General features: G+C 42.7%; 1 protein-coding gene across 1 annotated transcript in view; it reads left to right on the top strand.

Moving 5' to 3' along the window:
- The window catches only part of MLLT1 (MLLT1 super elongation complex subunit), a 767946-nt gene that overhangs the window by 663683 nt on the left and 87060 nt on the right, over nucleotides 1–17203 (top strand). Inside the window, exons 9-10 of the mRNA XM_044090764.1 lie at nucleotides 1728–1830; nucleotides 10930–10987. Coding sequence (XP_043946699.1) covers nucleotides 1728–1830; nucleotides 10930–10987 — 161 coding nt within the window. The remainder of the gene's footprint in view (nucleotides 1–1727; nucleotides 1831–10929; nucleotides 10988–17203) is intronic.

Here is a 17203-nt window from a genome sequence, read left to right as displayed (position 1 = left end):
GTGGATGAGTTGCTTTTAGTCGCTGATTTTTTGTGAATAGGCACATTCTCTTGTGACAAAGGTTTATATAAGTACATTAAAGTACAACTGAGCAGATTTTACAGAACAAGTCTGCTGTGTGTGTGTGTGTGTGTGTGTGTGTGTGTGTGTGTGTGTGTGTGTGTGTGTGTGTGTGTGTGTGTGTGTGTGTGTATGATATATATGTGCATTTGTGTATATACACACAAACACGTGTAAAGCATATTTATATAATTTCACATTTACATAATGAGCATTACACACACACACATATATATATATATATATATATATAATATGTTATATATATATATATCTGCATATGCACACACGCGCTCTACATATATTTTGTATAAACTAATTAAAAGACTCGTACTATAAATGCGCATGCTTGTGTGTGTGCATGCATGTATGTGTATTTTGAGTTGTGTGTATAGGTCTATGTATGCACATGCACACTAGTCTCTCTCTTAGTGGATGTGGTTTATATAGGAAACATGTCTGCATTACAGTCTTGGGGACACTCCAGTGGTTGAAAGTAAGTACTGCAATACTAAAACCATTTTCCTTCCCCAAAGCTTCTATTACAGTAAAGTTGTGCAGAATAAGCATTTCAGTGCAAAATCTTAGTAAATTTGTTTTTCTCACAGTTGAAGTGTATCCTTCAGATGCAGCAAAATACAAAGTACAGAAATTTTACACACAAAAATTCAAGTCCTATCCATCATCTTGCCTTAATGAATAGAAGTACACTGTCCATATATCTTCCGTAGAAGATTCCTTTAGAAAATGCCAAACATTTTAAGTGATAAAACCATATATGTGCATGGTACTAAAACAGGCCAGAATGGCCAGGCAAATGGGGGAGGAGTACATGTCTCACAAAAATAGGCAGCCGTGAATGAACTGTGATACTGCTGTGTCGTATGTATCCTTCCATAATTAAAATAGAGCACAACAGACTTGGTCACCATGGAAGTGATCAAGGAGAGATAGCAGTACACTATTAAGTAACTCTTGAACACTTTGTACACACTTCATTTTCCAAACTGTAGCTGTACCGGTAGTTCAAGTAATAGGCAACGTAAAAGTCTCACATTTTAAACATCACTTTTGTGGGGCAGTTTTAAAGGTCTCTTCATTTGCAATATTTCTAAGAAGAGACCATCTCAGTTTATGGGAGTGTATTTCTGTGAACATAACCCACCCCCATCTGACATATGATGTAATAGTAAGAATTATATTAATGTGAAACTTGTAACTGCTTGTCCTTTTACTGTAGTAACAGCACCTAGTGGTTGGTTCCTGCAACTACAAAATTACAAAAAAAAAAAATTCTTCCTTTCTGCAGATAGCTTTGCATAAATGTCTACCTCTCTGTGTATCCAGAGCTAACAGCTCATCCAAGGCAGCATCGGCTGGTGGACATTTTTACTGCTGGTGAGATAAGTAGTTATGTGCTTTCATTTCACTGAAGGGAGTAGTTACCAAAACGTAACTGTTGCATTGAGTTAACATCTATATAAGAAAATGACCATGATCTTTTTTTCTAAAATGTATGCAGTATCCGCATAGTTACAAGATAGTTTCTGCTTTACACTGAAGATGTAGTGTGCAGTATGTGAAATAGAGACAGGTGGCTGGAAAAGGGGAATGTCATTGTTAATGCACCAGTTGATTAACTTAAGCTTGTTTTTTTCTTTTTTCAGGTTGAGCCTGAGTGACAGCGACAGCGACAGTGACAGCAGTGAAGATGGCAGTCCTCCCAGCCAAGACACTCCCCCTAGTCAGAAGCTAAGCACAACCAATAAGGTAGGCTATACACCAGTATCTAAAGCAGCTTATTTTTAGTGATGAGGCTGATAGCTGTCTCGGTTGCATAACAGTCAGTATGAGAAGTGCTTGAAGTAATAGAGTACTGTTTTGTGTACAGATTTGGCTGTGCCCAGGACATGCTAAATTTCCACTATTTTAAGTTGTCATTGGATAATGAATTTTGGATTAAGGGAAGCTTTTTAGTTTTTCACATATGCTTGGCTTTTTGTTTACTGATAATGTACTGTTGTTTCCTTATTCCAGCTTGTATCACAAAGCCTGATGTTTTGACTGTTACACATTGTTGCATTCAGACTCTAGGTCAGTGTCAAAATCTTTACACATATGACCAAGATTCTTGGCTCCAAAAGTAGATTTTGTTTCTATATACCCCATCCTTCCACTTCGGACCCAACGTGCAACATCTTAATGACATTCTTTTGTTTTGTTTAACAGCAGTCTTGTGGAATTTACTACATTTCCATCTTCAGGTTGGTGAATTCAAGCCCTACTTCAAGAGCCCCTTACAATATTGCCTGCTTGGATCAGTTAGCAATTCCTTTATGAAAGTTTTATTTTATTTTTATCTTTTAAGGATTTGAATAATATTTTTGTTGTACTTTATTGCCACAGTTCTGGTTTCACACTATTCATTTTTTTAATTTCTTATTTCAAACTGAGCTTTTGTGTATTTAGTTGATTTTATAAAATTTTACTGCACTCGTTTTAAGCATCTTATCAAAATTCAGAGTTCTTATTCACCATGTAGTTCACATTAGGCACGTAGAACTGCTAACTATTTATGTGGTTTGAATTAAAGTGATGAGAATAGCAGTGCAGCATTTTCCTTCACCCAGGAGAAAGAGAAGTTATGTGTAAATCAGTGTTTCCCTTCTGTGGTGGGCATAGAAAGGTGCAGTATGACCATTTGGGGAGCGCAGTGTTTTATTCAGAAAAGGCCTCTGTGCTACAAACATCCCAATTTAACTTCCATATATTCACTGAACAGTCCAGGCTTCATATCATTTCTGGACACCATGTATGTTTTGGCAGGACTGTGGCTTAGTTTGTGTTGTAATATTCAAAATAGGTAATAGAAAATTCCAATATAAAGGTAAATAAAAGGGAAAAATACAAAAGTTATACCATCCCTGTTTAATCCATTAATAAATACATACTTGACTATATCCAATATTATTCTGTTAATAAATACATACTTGATTGTATCCAATATTGCATATATATGTAATTTCTATGTATACCAACATCAAAAATCATTTCAAACAGAAAAAAATTTCAAAAAACTACCTAAACATGCCTTTAACAGAGCATCTGATGTTGTCAATCTTCATTTATTCTTGACTGATGGGTTTGATTCTGAACCGACTTGGCTGTTATACAAAGGTCGCGCCAGCCAAAAACTCGAGCGCTAAGGCTCTACCATACTGCTTCTCTTCCCAATACCCCAGATCTCGTTTGCCTCGTAGAAAATTGGAAGCGTCAGCTGATGCTCTCAGCTAAGTGCTTAAAATTTTTTCTTATTTGCTTAATTATATAGCAAAATAGCAGGATAAATAAAGCTAACAAGAAAGCAACCATATTAGACTGGATTCTCATAAACAAACATCCTCACATTTATGATTCTGGAACCCTCCCTGATGATATAAGTGACCACTCACTGACCTACATCATCAGGCATAAAGCCAATGCTCCCATTCCAACCTCTATCAGAAATATCAGATCCAAAAAGAACTTTAACCCTGAACTATTCCAGAAGGAACTAAGAGCATGCAATTGGTCTCCCTTAACACACCTCCCTTTAGAAGAAGTTGTTAAATACTTTAACTCTAACTTCCTTGCCATTCTTATCCACCATGCTCCAACCAGACTAATTAGAATTAAAACCAATTCTGCCCCATTGCTCTCAAAAGAAACCAAACACAAACTCCAACTCAGAAATAAATATTGGTCCAAATGGAAAATGACTAAAAATCCCTGTAGGACCAACAAACCTTTAGACAGTTAAGAAATGACACTAAGAAAGCTATACTCTCTGATAAAAGAAACTACAACCTACAATTTCAACAAGCTAACCATAACAACCCACAAAAATTCTGGGCTAGCATTAACCAATTTACTCCATCCAGGTCAATCATCTACACCATACTCTCAAATATAGACCAGCTGAGGAGGTTTTCTAGTGGAGGGATGTTTTGGCCAGGTGGAAAGTACCATCCAATTATGTTGTTGGTTTTATTTTGGTTTATATTGAGGTTGGTATATATTATTTCTTCATTGCCTATTTGTGGAGCTGATGATTTTAAGATCTGGATGTTTAGATGCTGTTTAAATATTATAGCTACACCGCCTCCTTTCTTGTTTAGCCTGTCTACTCTTAGTATGCCATAACCGGTAGGGAGGATTTGCTCACTGGTAATGTGAGGTTTTAGCCAGGTTTCTGTCAGGATGACTATATCTAGGGAGTACAAGTCTATGGTGGCATGGAGTTCATGGATTTTGTTGGATATACTTTTAATATTTAGGCTTAGTAGAAGGAAGTCACTTGGCTTTCTATTGGCCGTGATTTGGGAGAAGTTGTGGTTTCTAGTCTGATTATGATTTATTTTATTTATTTTACATTTGTTGACCGGGCTAGTCTAACTGGATATATGTCCATTTTCAGTAGAGGCCCAGGGAGAAAAGCTCCAATGGAATAATACATGTTTATACAGCAACAGGCCATATAAGATTAGAAAAACAAAGTTAGACAATATATGCAATGTACAACTATGATAGAAGCAAACAGAGAAAAAAGTCCTAATGTCTTTAAACAAAGAAATAATAATTAATATATATATATATATATATATATATATATATATATATATATATATATATATTTTTTTTTTACCGTGGTCATACTGTGTATATGAGATAACATTTCACTACATAGATATTAAGAAATGGAAAGTTATGAGGGTATAGGGTAAGAAAAAGAGACAGAGTAAGAGGGAAAGTTAATCTGGGTTGGTACAGGGGCAAAGCCATTGACTATTGAGATGCATGGTTAGTTGTCTTTTTAAAAAGTGAAAGTGTAGACAAAGATGTGATATCAGAGGGTAGTTTGTTCCACATTTTTCCAACAGAGTTGGAAAAGAGGCAGTCCCCTGCTGAGTTATTAGGTTTGGGAGTATAAATCAGTAGTTTGTTTGAGGAGCGTAGCTGTTTCATGTTATTGCAAGGTGTAACAAGGTTAGAGAGTATTGGTATTTTAGTTGGTTGATGTAGAATTTTGTGAGCTATTAAGAGCTGTTGAAGTATTAATTTGTTGGTAAATTCAAGCCAACCTAGTTGTCTTAGGTTCAGGCAGTGGTGAGTTTGAAACTGGGATCCTGTAGCAAATCTAGCAGTATTATAGTAGGATGTAGCAAGTTTCTTCAGGTTGCTTTTGGAGAGATTAGTATAGATGGGGGAGGCATATAGAAGAGTAGAGATAAGGTGAGATCTAGCCAAGATGGATCTTGTTTCATGTGTAAGGGTTTGAGTCTGTAGAGGGAACCAATTTTTTTGTTAACTACTTTTATTGTGTTGTTGATGTGTGAGTCAAAGCTTAAATTGTTGTCAACAGTTATTCCTAGTAATTTTGTTGTTGAGTCAGGAGAAATGAGAGTGCTATCAGTGGATGTGAGAGAGAAATTAAGTGGTGTACATTTACGGGTAGGTGGGAACAGTAACAATTTGGTTTTCTTGGGGTTGAGGAGAAGGCAACGATCAGAGAACCATTTTTCAACAGAAGAAAAGGCTTTTTGGGTAATAGACTGAAGTTCATTTTGAGAGGTGGCAGTGCAGATTATAGTAGAATCATCTGCATATTGTATGCAAGTGGTGTTAGGGATAGCTGATTGGAGGTCATTAATAAAGATTGAAAATAAGAGGGGGCCTAGGATAGACCCATAGGTAGGAGATTAGATAGTGAATTCTTCCAGAGTACTTCCTGTTGACGGTTGTCAAGATAAGATGTGAACCAAGTTAAGGAAGGGGTGTCAAGTGAGAGAGATTTTAGTATGTGCAGGAGGAGTTTATGATTAACCATGTTGAAGGCTTTGGATAAGTCAATGAAGATTGAAGATGATAGATAATTGTTGTTGTGGTTGATGGTGTTGGTAAAGGAGAGTAAGGCAGTGGTAGTACTGTGGGAAGGTCTGAATCCATGCTGGCTGTTAGCAAGTAGATTGTTTCTCCATAATTTTGGCTAGAGGTGATAGTAGTGCTATTGGGCGATAGTTTGAAAGGTCATTACATTTCCCCCCTTTGTGTAGTGGGATAATGTGAGATATCTTCCAGATAGAAGGGAAGATTCCTTCATTAATAGATCTATTTATCAGAATAGAAATAGGGTAAGCAATGGCTTTGGCTCCAATTTGTAAGAATTCAGCAGGAAGTTTGTCTGCAGAGGGGGTGGTAGGTTTAAGTTTTTGGAGCAGAGATGAGACAAATGACGTAGATATAGGTTGTAAGTGAAGAGTAGGAGGAGTATTTGTGGTAGGTAAGAATAGTTTAGAGGTGTCAGGAGATAGGTGACTAGCAAGAGTTTGGGATTGTATTAGTGAAGAAAGAATTGAAGTCATTGGCAATTTGTGTGGGATTGTCTGGGTTAGAGTCCTGAGGGTTGGGTGTGATAGACTGGCTTGGGGATAAGAGATTATTTATACTGGCCCAGAATTTTTTAGGTTCATTTTTGGAGGTTTGTTGTAATTGAAGGTAGTAGTTTTTTTTATCTGTCAGTATGGCTTTTTTTGTACTATTCCTATGCTCTTTGAAGTATTGGTGGTCTGATAGGTTTTTTTGTGGTACGCCATTTTGCCCAAGATTTGTTTCTGAGAATAATTTTTTGCCTAGTATTGTTGGTCAGCCAGGGAGCTGTTTTAGCTTTGGTTCTAATAGTACGACTTGGGGCACGGTGATCAAGGATAGACAAGAAAGTGGAATTGAAGTAATCTGCTGCCTCGTTAAGTGGGAGATATTTTATTGGGGACCAATTATATAGTCTTAACTCAGTTAGAAAATGCTCAATGTTAAATTGTTTTTTGGAGCGTAAGGTTCTGTAGGTAGTAGGTAAGATTAGGTTGGTTTTATGTCTAATAATATATGTTAATGAGTGGTCACTTAGGTCTTCTGGTAGGGTACCTGCTTGGTAGTTCTGTTGGGGAGTATTAGTGAGGATCCAGTCTAAGATGGTTTCATTATTGTTGGTTTTGTTAGTTCTAGTAGGACTGTTGATGAGTTGTATAAAGCCATAGAGGTTTATATGGGAGGTGGGATTTGTATTGTTACAGGTAAAGCCAATCAATGTTAAAGTCACTTAAGACTAATGTTTCTTGTGGGAGGTTGGTGGAGAGTGAACTGAGGATACATTCAAGGGTATTAATGTTATTTCCTGGAGGGAGATGAGCACAAACGATATTTATAACTTTGGAAGTGTTGACTTGAAGTTTGGAGCGGATTATTTCGGCATTATTTTCTACGGTAAGAGTCAGATTGAGATTACTAAGCTGGAATTTTGTTTTGTATAGAATTGCTACCCCTTTGCCCTTTTTGGCAGTGCGATCAAGTCTAATGGTGCTATACCCAGGTGGAGTGATTTCATTGTCTTTAATGGTTGGCTTGAGCCATGTTTCAGTTAAACATAAAATGTCAAATTGATGGATTTCTAGGAGGGCTTGGACTTGAGTGATTTTATTGCAAATACTTTGTATGTTTAGATGGGCAATAGTGAGAGAGTTGGTAGATATGGAAGATAATAGAGAATGAGGTTTGTCTTGTTTTCTGTGGACATTGGTATTAGTATGGTGTGGGCCAGGGTTAGGATGAATATCTCCATCCAATAGTGAGTGGAGGAGTTTATAATATTTTGCTAGGGGAAGTTTGTAAATACAGTTAAATGTTTTCCTAGTTTTTAGTGTGCTAGTCTGTGGTATTTAGCTAGTGGGTAGTTAGGCTGATAGGTGAGATTTAAGAAGTTGGGAGAGAAAGGAGATATAGATGTAGAGGTATATTTAGAGGGAAAAGGAAGATAAGAGTTAAGTGGGTATTCGTAGGATGTTAAGAGGTAAGTAGTGACAAGAGAAAATAGAAGTGATAAGGAGATAAGTAATTTAAGTTGTGAAGGAAAGAAAGTTGTACACATTGTAGCGATTGGGGTAGTGAACAAAGGGATGGAAGTAGAGTGTGGGTACAGATGGGGAGGGGTAGTAAGATTAGGTAAGTAGGGGAGGAGCTAGATTTGTTAATTAGTGGGTGTGTGGTACACTTCAGAGGTTTGAAGTGGATTATTAAGTTAACAATTTGAGTGGATTGAAGAAGACAGGGGTGTGTCTACTAGATGAATAAGTGTAGGACCACTGGGGGCGGGTGTGAATTGGGGGCAGGGCAGGGGAGCGGAGTGAGCCCGCAGGGCGAACGGAGCGGGTTCAGACAGGTGAGCGAGAAGTCAGCAAAAACCTAACAGTAAGCAGCTAACTGCTGTATACCTTAGTAGGGAAGGAGTAGGTCAAGGAGGATAGGGAAGGAGTAGGTCTAGGAGGATAGGTGATAGTGGACGTGAAGGTAAGTGGTAGTAGAGAGCAAAGGCAAGAGAGAGTAGCAGGGAGATGGGGCAGGAAGCCAGTTCACCAGCAAGGGATAGAGCGTTGGCTTCTTTAGATACCAGGAAAGTGTGTAAGATTTAGGTGCTAACCTGGTTTAAAATGGTATCTAGTGGACGGGGAAAGAGTTACCAACAGAGGCAGGTGGGCAGAGAGAAATGTATCAAGGTTTGGGAAGACTCCTAGGGATAGTAGCAGGAGGAGGCACTAAGAGTGACAAAAGCTTCTAATCACTAGGGGATAGAGAGGGAGGAATAGCTGCTAGGTATGAGGAGTGGGGGTGGAAATGGTGGGGCCAGGGTTGGAGTGGATGTCTCCACTTAGGGCTAGTTTTGATATGCATGAGGTTATTAATTTTCTCAGTTTTTGAATGTTTGTTAATTAAGGAAACTTTATGATTGTGCTCTGTGGGTAATAAGTATGGTGGGAGGGTTACTATGTTAAGTTGTAGGGATGCCTTTTGTTTGAGTAATATAGTTGATAGAATATGTGGGGGGTGCATTGGGATGGTTCTTGTGTTGGTGGGAGGGGAGCCGAGTGAGGGTGAGACATGAGTGGTGGTGTGAGTAGTAGTACAGTGGTAGTGGTTGAGTGGGGGAATGTTGGAGTTTTGGTAGGATGTAAGATATGCAAGGAGAGAGCATGTAGTGAGCATAGGTATGGTATGCTTATACATGTTAGCTGAGGAGGAGTGATAGTACTGGGAAGATGGAGGAAGTGTTGTTGGGTGTAGTGCCGTGATTGACTGTTGGAAAGATGGGAGGAGTTTGCGTGTGTAATAAAGGTAGTACCACTGGGGGCGGGAGGAAATTGGGGACAGGGTGGGGAGCGAAGCGGGCAGAGACCCTGTTAGTTGCTCTTATGAGGGGGATGGAAACGATCAGGTAACAGAGTAAACTGATAAAAGAACATATGATAGTGAATGTGGAGACTCAGGTAGGTACTCTGTATTTCCATGAACTATCAGTTAGCTGTGCCCCAGTTCAGGCAGTTTTAGTAAGTTTTATGGCAGGGCTGAGCATAAAGTGCTCAAAGAGTGGTTGTAGTTTTAAAAATGGTGCCTGCCACAAGTAATATTTATTAACTTTGGGATTGGCTTAAGGTAATAAACGGGAGGGGGAGAACAAGGGTGTGAGCAGGCAGTTATTTTGTACTGCTGCTAATGAGCCATGATCAAGCAAAGACAAGCTTGTGTTTAAGAAACAGTCAGAATTGACCAAGGACTGCTCTGAAGCTGTAAGTCATTTCTTAACCATTTCTCAGGTGGAAAAACAGGATAACCTTGTATCAGAAGGCTACTGTGGTCTCAGTTTAAATTAACAAACTCACAGTATTTGATCAGTTATGGATACTATTTGCTAACAGAAGGGAATAAAAGAGAAAATGGAAGATGAGTGTGTATGTGTGGGGGGCTGCTTACAAGCCAAAGCAGAGTGCTCTCCAGGGGATAATGAATATTAGCTCAAACAGGTAGATACATACTCAAAGTTAACTTTAGCTGTTTGTGTTTGCAGACAGTTTAGAGCCGGACGGCGCTTTTCTTATAACAATGTATCCACCGGTTGGAAAAAAGATAAAGGTGGTACCGCAACTGAATACTTAAGATTGGTGTTAGGTTGGAGAGACACTGAGCGACTTTAGCACCCAAACTCTTGCAGAGACGTATGTTAATCTGAAGTAGTTTACTTTATTTGGTCTTCAACCTGTGGAATCAGAGCCGGCAATTTCACTAGCATCTACTTCGAGCTCTAAGCTCCTCCCCTTACCCATAATACACCTCCACTACCTTTCAACCCCCAGATCTCATTTGCCACGGCTTGCTGAAGCATTGTGATCTCCTGAGCTCCGAGTAGTGAGTGGGTTTTTTGCTTTTAAGCAGATTTTTTCTCTTAAATTTTGAGTATAGCTGTTTAGTGTAGGTTCCCTCTCCTCCTCCCCCCGCTGGTGCATCATGTAATACAACCTTTTTTGTACTTAGAGTTAGTTTGTTAGTGTGCTTTGCTTCCCCTCCCTCCCTCAGTGTGTTCTGTGTGACTTGAGTGTGTGGTGAGTGGTCTGAGTGGGAAAACTGGTAATTTTTTCTCTCCTTTTTTTTCCCCTTGTCTAGTGTGAGTGGCTCAGATAGAGGCATGGCTGATGAGCCTGTTTTCAAAAGGTGCACTGAGTGTGGCCATAAACCATCTCCTGCAGATGGCCACACTCTTTGTGTGATGTGCTTGGACATTGCCCACCTGAACACCGATTGCTCTATACGCATGGGTTTTACCCCACGCTATCAAGGACAGGAAGGCTAAGTTGGCCCTGAAAGGCCTTCTTCCCACTTCTGAGGCAGTTGCCTCATCCTCGGCTTTGGTCATAGCGGCTGCTGTGGCCGCCTCTCCTTCCTCTCTTGCCCTTGCTTCTCCTCCCTCCCAGGCAGGGACTCAACCTCCCATTTCAAAGCCTGTGGAAGAGGAGTGGAAAAGGGGCAGAGAGGAGGAGAGAACCAAAATCTAACAAACCAGAAAAATGTAAGAAGTCTCCGGACCTTCCTTCTCCCGCCAAAAGTCAGCCTAGGATCCGTGACTCCCCTCGGCTTCGATCTCCGAGATTTTCCCCAGAGCCGGAGGAGACACATTCTCCATCTAGGGCCTCGGTTCCTCGACCCACCAGGTCGGAGTCCGTGGCCTCTTCGAGATCCAAACGTAGCTTATCGGAAGTTAACATGGATAAAATGAGGAGGTTCATTCAGACTCGGATACAGATGGGGGTCTTGCCAGCTCCCTCTTCCTCTGGAGGGGGGAGCTCACTTCCTTTTTTCACACCGATTTCTCCTTCTCCTATCTGTCCACTGGGTTCGGAGTACTCTTATCTGAGGATGACCTTAGTCAGGGGGTCTGTGCCGACGGTACCTGCTTCCTCGACGTAGACCGCTGCCTGGAGCATGTCAGATCAGACCAGTTCGGATTCAAGCGGCTTTCCGAGCCAGAGCTTGGGTGTCAGATCTGAGGGAGCAGAACTTTTTTCATCGGCTCCGGCGTTGTCGGGCCAAGTTCCTGTCCTCTGAGCTCCATCCACTTCAGGCCCAGCTACGGTTCTCACGTCAGATCTGGGGAGATCGGCTTCCTTATTGATTCCCCAGGAGGTTTGTTCTCCCTCTGTGTTCGACGTGGTAGAATGGGTTATCTCTGCTGGATCGAGACCCTTGACTATCCCCTCGGATTCCACCCCGACCCTCTCGGCTCTTTCTAAGAATCCCATCCTTTTACCAGCGGGACAGCCCATGCTTGAGGAGGCCCAGACAGTTCCCCCTGAGGAACAAGTGGCTTGCGAGTTCCCCCCGGAGAGCCCCACCAGAAACGTGCCTCGCAAGCATACTTGTAAGAGGAGGCACTTGGACTCCCCCGAGTACCTCACCAAGGAAGTGGATTTGGATGATGGGGAAGGCTCCCCCAGGTCACCTCCCAAGGATGTCTCCTTTGGAGACATCATGGAAATCCTACACCAGTGGGGAGTTTCGTCCCCCCAAACCTTCTTCTGATGAGTCCGTGTTCCTGGAGGCTTTCAGCACCGGGCTCATCTACTTCCTGTGTGTCCCCTCCCGCAGATCCCCTGGTGGACCTAGTCACCTCCCAGGCCAAGAAGGAGCCGGACACCTTGGAACCAATCCCTAAATGTCCTAAGATCTTAAGTCCACCATCAGATAGACCAGTGTGGAACAAGGGCTCCCCCGTAGATGCTACAGTGGTAGCAGCAGCCACAAAAAAGGAACTAGCCCAAGAGAGTTCCTCAGTTCATCCTCCTGACCAAGAGTCATGGATGATGGACCGCTTAGGGAAGCGGGTTTATGTATCAGCAATCTTTTCCATTAGAGTGCTGAACTACCTGGCCCACGTCACAAGACTCCAGCACAACCTGGTCAAGGAGCTGGCTGAGTCTCTCCCCAAGTTCATGTCGCAGGAGGACAGGGAATCATTCTTCGCTAGGATGGCCCCTTTGAAAGCAGTCTCCAACATGTCCATGCAACTCCTCTCACATGCTACTGAAGGAGCGGCTGGGTCCAGCATGTCCATGAGGCACAACGCCTGGTTCAGACTTTGTCAGTTTTCGGAACCTTTCAAGGCGTCCTTTGCCAACGCCCCTTATGATGGCTCTACTCTCTTTGGTAAGACCGTCAAAGAGACTTTAGTCCAGAGTGAGAAGGACGGGAAGACACCGTCTTCCGTCGGAATCTGTTTCTGGAACCCTCAAAAATCCTTTTCCCGGAATCAGAGAGGGCAAAAGAAGATGTGGTTCCGGAAGTCACAGTATTCCCGGGACACTCAGGGCTCTTCTTCCCCCAGAGGCAGAGGGGGACAGGATAGACACCAGCCCAGAGGCAGAGGAGGTCCGAGGAATTTTGGGTCTTGAGAACCTTTCTCAGACAGGCCCGGACAGCAACCCTGAGTGATTGCCCGACTGGTCTGCTCTGGAGGCAGTCGTGGGACTATTTTCATTGCACCTGGTGGCATGGGTGTCCATAACATCAGACCGCTGGGTGCTTCAGATCATATCCAGAGGATACACTATCCCCTTTGTGGTTCCTCCCAAACCTCCCGGACATACCACCCATGCAAAGGGAGGCAGCCGCACAGGAAATTTCCAAGCTGCAAGGAAAAAGAGCCATCGAACCCGTCCCCCCCCCCAGATCAGTCCGGATCAAGCTTCTACTCTAGGTTCTTTTTGGTGCCAAAGAAAATGGGGGACTTAAGGCCCATTTTGGACCTTTCTATCCTGAATCTGTCAGTTGCCAAAGAAAAATTCCTGATGGTCACACTACAGTCCATCATGCCTTACCTGCAAGAGAGCGACTGGATATGCTCGTTAGACCTCCAGAATGCCTACTATCACATACAGATGCACAGAAGCTCCAGGAGGTTCCTCCACTTCCGGCTAGGAGTCAGTCATTACCAATTTCAAGCCCTACCCTTTGGTCTCACCACAGCCCCCAGGCTGTTCACCAAAGTGATGGTGGTAGTAGCGGCTCACCTGAGGCTTCAGGGGATTCAGATCTATCCGTACCTGGACGATTGGCTCCTCACTGCTCCCACCCGGCGTCTACCATCTCAAACCAGGGATTATTTCTTAAAGCTTGCTCTGCATTTGGAGATCACAATCAATGCATCCAAAATCACTTCTAAATCCTGTCCAGGTGATACTACATTGGGGCAAGGATAGACACCTTACAGTGCAAAATCTTACTGACCTTGGAGGGAGTACAAAACCTGAGGATGCATGTCTCTCTGATCTACCATTCTCATCTTCCATCGGCGGAATCTGTGTTGAGGGCCTTAGGTTCAATGGCAGTGACCATAATAGGGGTTGGGAGGGTGGCCTAATGGTTAAGGTGTTTGCCTTACAAACACAAGGTACAGGGTTTGAATCTCACAGGGGATAACTGGCTAAGCTTAAAATGGCTCGCAAGGGCAGTTAGCCTAGTACTAACCTATGAACCTATAATGCTTCTTCGTCCACCCGGTTACATATGAGAATTCTACAGTGGACACTAGCTGTACAATGGTCCCTGTTGGAACTTCCATTATCGCATCCAGTACACCTCAGTCGAGTCTGTTGGTCATCCCTTCTGTGGTGAATGTGCTCTCCGGAGATCCTGGAGGGACAACCCTCTGTTTCAGCCCCTGTCCAAGCCACAGTGACCATGGATGCCTCCCAGCTTGGGTGGGGGGACATTGTTCGGGCAGGACAGTCCAAGGCCTGTAGTCCCCTGTCAAGACCAGCTTGCACATAAACATTCTAGAGATGAGGGTGGTCCTTTTGGCGTTGCAGGCCCTTCATGCCTTTCTTCCTCTGGGAACCATTGCAATTCAATCAGACAACATGTCAGTGGTCTGGTACATCAACAAACAGGGAGGGACCAGATCTTACCCCCTTTGTTGCGAGGTCATGAGAGTGTGGGAATGGGCGATCTCCACCGGTCCCTTTCTCATAGCAACGCACATTCCAGGACTGTCCAACATTCTAGCGGACAGGTTAAGTTGGACTATTGAGTGGTCTCTGAATCTTTCAGTAGCGGATCCGATCTTCCTGGAGTGGGGTCAGCCTTGCTGCGATCTCTTCGCATCTCCTTCCAACATGAAGTGCAGTGAGTTTTTCACTCTGGACCCCCTGTTGGGAGAGTCTCCCGGAGATGCTCTAGCCCATGCTTGGCCTCCCAGTCTTCTGTGTGCTTACTCTCCAGTACCTCTTATTACGAGTTTTCTACAGAAAGCTTGTCGACTGGGGAGCAAAGTGTTCCTCATTGCCCCATTTTGGCCTCGCCAGGTATGGTTTCCCTTCCTTTGGTCTCATCTTCTGGCTCCACCCTTGATCTTGGATCCCATTCAGGATCTAATTTCATACCCATCGGGAGTTCCTCACCCGAACCTGGACAGTTTGAAGCACATGGCTTGGCTGCTCCAGTTCCCATGATCGCTAGGACTCCTGGATTATCCTCTTCAGTTAGGTCTAGTCTGGTGGCTGCTCTTAAGTCTTCTGCCAGGAAGGTTTACCACAGCAAATGGAAACATTTTTCATTTTGGGCTTCTCAAATATGTTTAGACCCTTTCATGGCTCCTATTTCTGCCATTCTTAATTTCCTAGCCAATATTTTTCAACAGGGAGCAAGTTCTTGCACTATCAAAGTTCAGTTGGCTGCCATTTCTCATTTTCATGTGGGTGAGAATTCTGCCTCCCTGGCCTCCTCCAGACTGTGTAAAGCCTTTATCAAAGGGACTTTTCTGTTACGCCCTCCAGTCAAGGATCCTGTTCCCCCATGGGACCTTTCTGTGGTTCTTCAAGCTATGGTCACTCTGCCTTTTGAACCTACTGCAACCACAGATCTTAAATTTTTATCTTGGAAAACAGCATTCCTGGTGGCTATCACTTCTGCTAAAAGGGTTTCAGAACTGCAAGCTTTGTCCATCAAAGTTCCATACATGATTTTCCATAAAGATAGGGTTTCCCTTCGGACCAATCCGTCTTTTCTACCTAAGGTGGCATCACAAGTTAATATCAATCAGACTATTTATTTACCTGTCTTCTTCCCTAACTTTGCTAACAAAATAGAATACAAACTCCAATTGTTGGATGTTCATACAGTTAAGATTTTATTTGCACAGGACCAAAAATGTCTGTAAATCCGATCAGTTGCTTGTGTCCTTCTCTGAACCATTTTTGGGTCAACCCATCTCCAAGGTCACTATTGCTAGGTTGATTTCCTTGTGCATCCTTCAGGTATATAAGGATAAAGGTATGTCTCCTCCGGGTCAGGTAAAGGCTCATTCCACTAGGTCTGTGGCTACTTCTGCGGACTTTTGGTCTAGAGTCTCATTGGATGATATTTGTTCTGCAGCTAGTTGGTCCTCATCTCATACCTTTATTTCTCACTGCAAATTGGGTTTGACTTCTAGAATGAGAGCTTCCTTTGGTTCTGCGGTGCTACAGAATATCCTTCCATGAGAGCTCCCAGGAGTTTAGTAGCTGGGGACTCGCAGGTTGAAGACCAAATGAAGTAAACTACTTCAGATAAAGAAGTTATGTACTCACCATAATGTTCCATCTGAATAGTTCTACTTCATTTGTCTTCAACCATCCCTACCTCCTTCTCCCTGACCTTGTCATATGAACAGCCTGCAGGCTGCAGTTGTAGGTCATAAAGTATTTTTTCAGGTCGGGTTATCAGTATAAGGGTCAGCAAACTCTGGGTATCAGTATAAGGGTCGGCAAACTCGGTTATGGGTTGGAAGGTAGTGGAGGTGTATTATGGGTAAGGGAAGGAGCTTGGAGCTCGGAGCAGATGCTAGTGAAATTGCCGGCTCGGATCCGATACAGATCCAGTATCCCACAGGTTGAAGACAAATGAAGTAGAACTACTCAGATGGAACGTTATGGTGAGTACATAACTTCTTTTTTCTCAAAGGCTTATTGAAATGTCCTTTTGATGAAGCCGTTTCTGAAGCAGAGACTTCAAAGTCTCCAAGTATGAGACAAAAAAAAACTGAGTAATTCTGTACAGTCTTCCCCTAAGGTACATGACTGCAAATATCAAAAATCCCTAATTCCAATAGTTCCTTCGGAACCGAAGGTGAAAGTTCCAAAAATGTCATTCCCTTCTGCTCCAGTACCAAAAACAACAAAATCAGTATTGGTGCCCTTAACTTTTGATCTTACATAAACCACTTCAGAACCGACCTCTGCTTTGGCACTGATGACGTCTCCAGCACCGACAATTGTTACATCTACTCATTCGGTTCCATTTTCTTCCTCTATTCAGCAGACTATGGTGCCGAAGTTCGATGTTATATGTACCCCCGGACTAGATATTCCCCTTCAATAGACCCCTTTTTTGGGTCAGCAGTTGAGTCCCTTTGTGGAAAGACCTGAATCTCCTTCGGGAATGTCAACCTGTTCCTCCAGGAGTCTATCAGAATTGGATGTAGTCAGATTAGTGGATCATCTCTTGGCAGCCAGAGGCCTCTCTGCACCTTCCCGGACCTCCCTCCCTCCCAGAATCGAGGCATATTCTCCCGGGACTCGTACATATATTCCTCCTTCAGCCTCCCCCCAGATCTTGGAGCCCAGTTGAAGCAATTAAGGTTCATCTAGCTGCCATTTTGAATTTTCACAACGGTTTTAATGATCATTCATTGATGTCTCATCGTGTGTGTAAAGTTTTTCTTAAAGGTGCTCAGTATTTAAAACCCCCTATC

This window comes from Protopterus annectens, chromosome 13.part0 (genome assembly GCF_019279795.1).
Source record: "Protopterus annectens isolate FY-2018-M chromosome 13.part0, PAN1.0, whole genome shotgun sequence".
NCBI lineage: Eukaryota > Metazoa > Chordata > Ceratodontiformes > Protopteridae > Protopterus > Protopterus annectens.
This window is presented reverse-complemented; position numbering and strand designations above follow the sequence as displayed.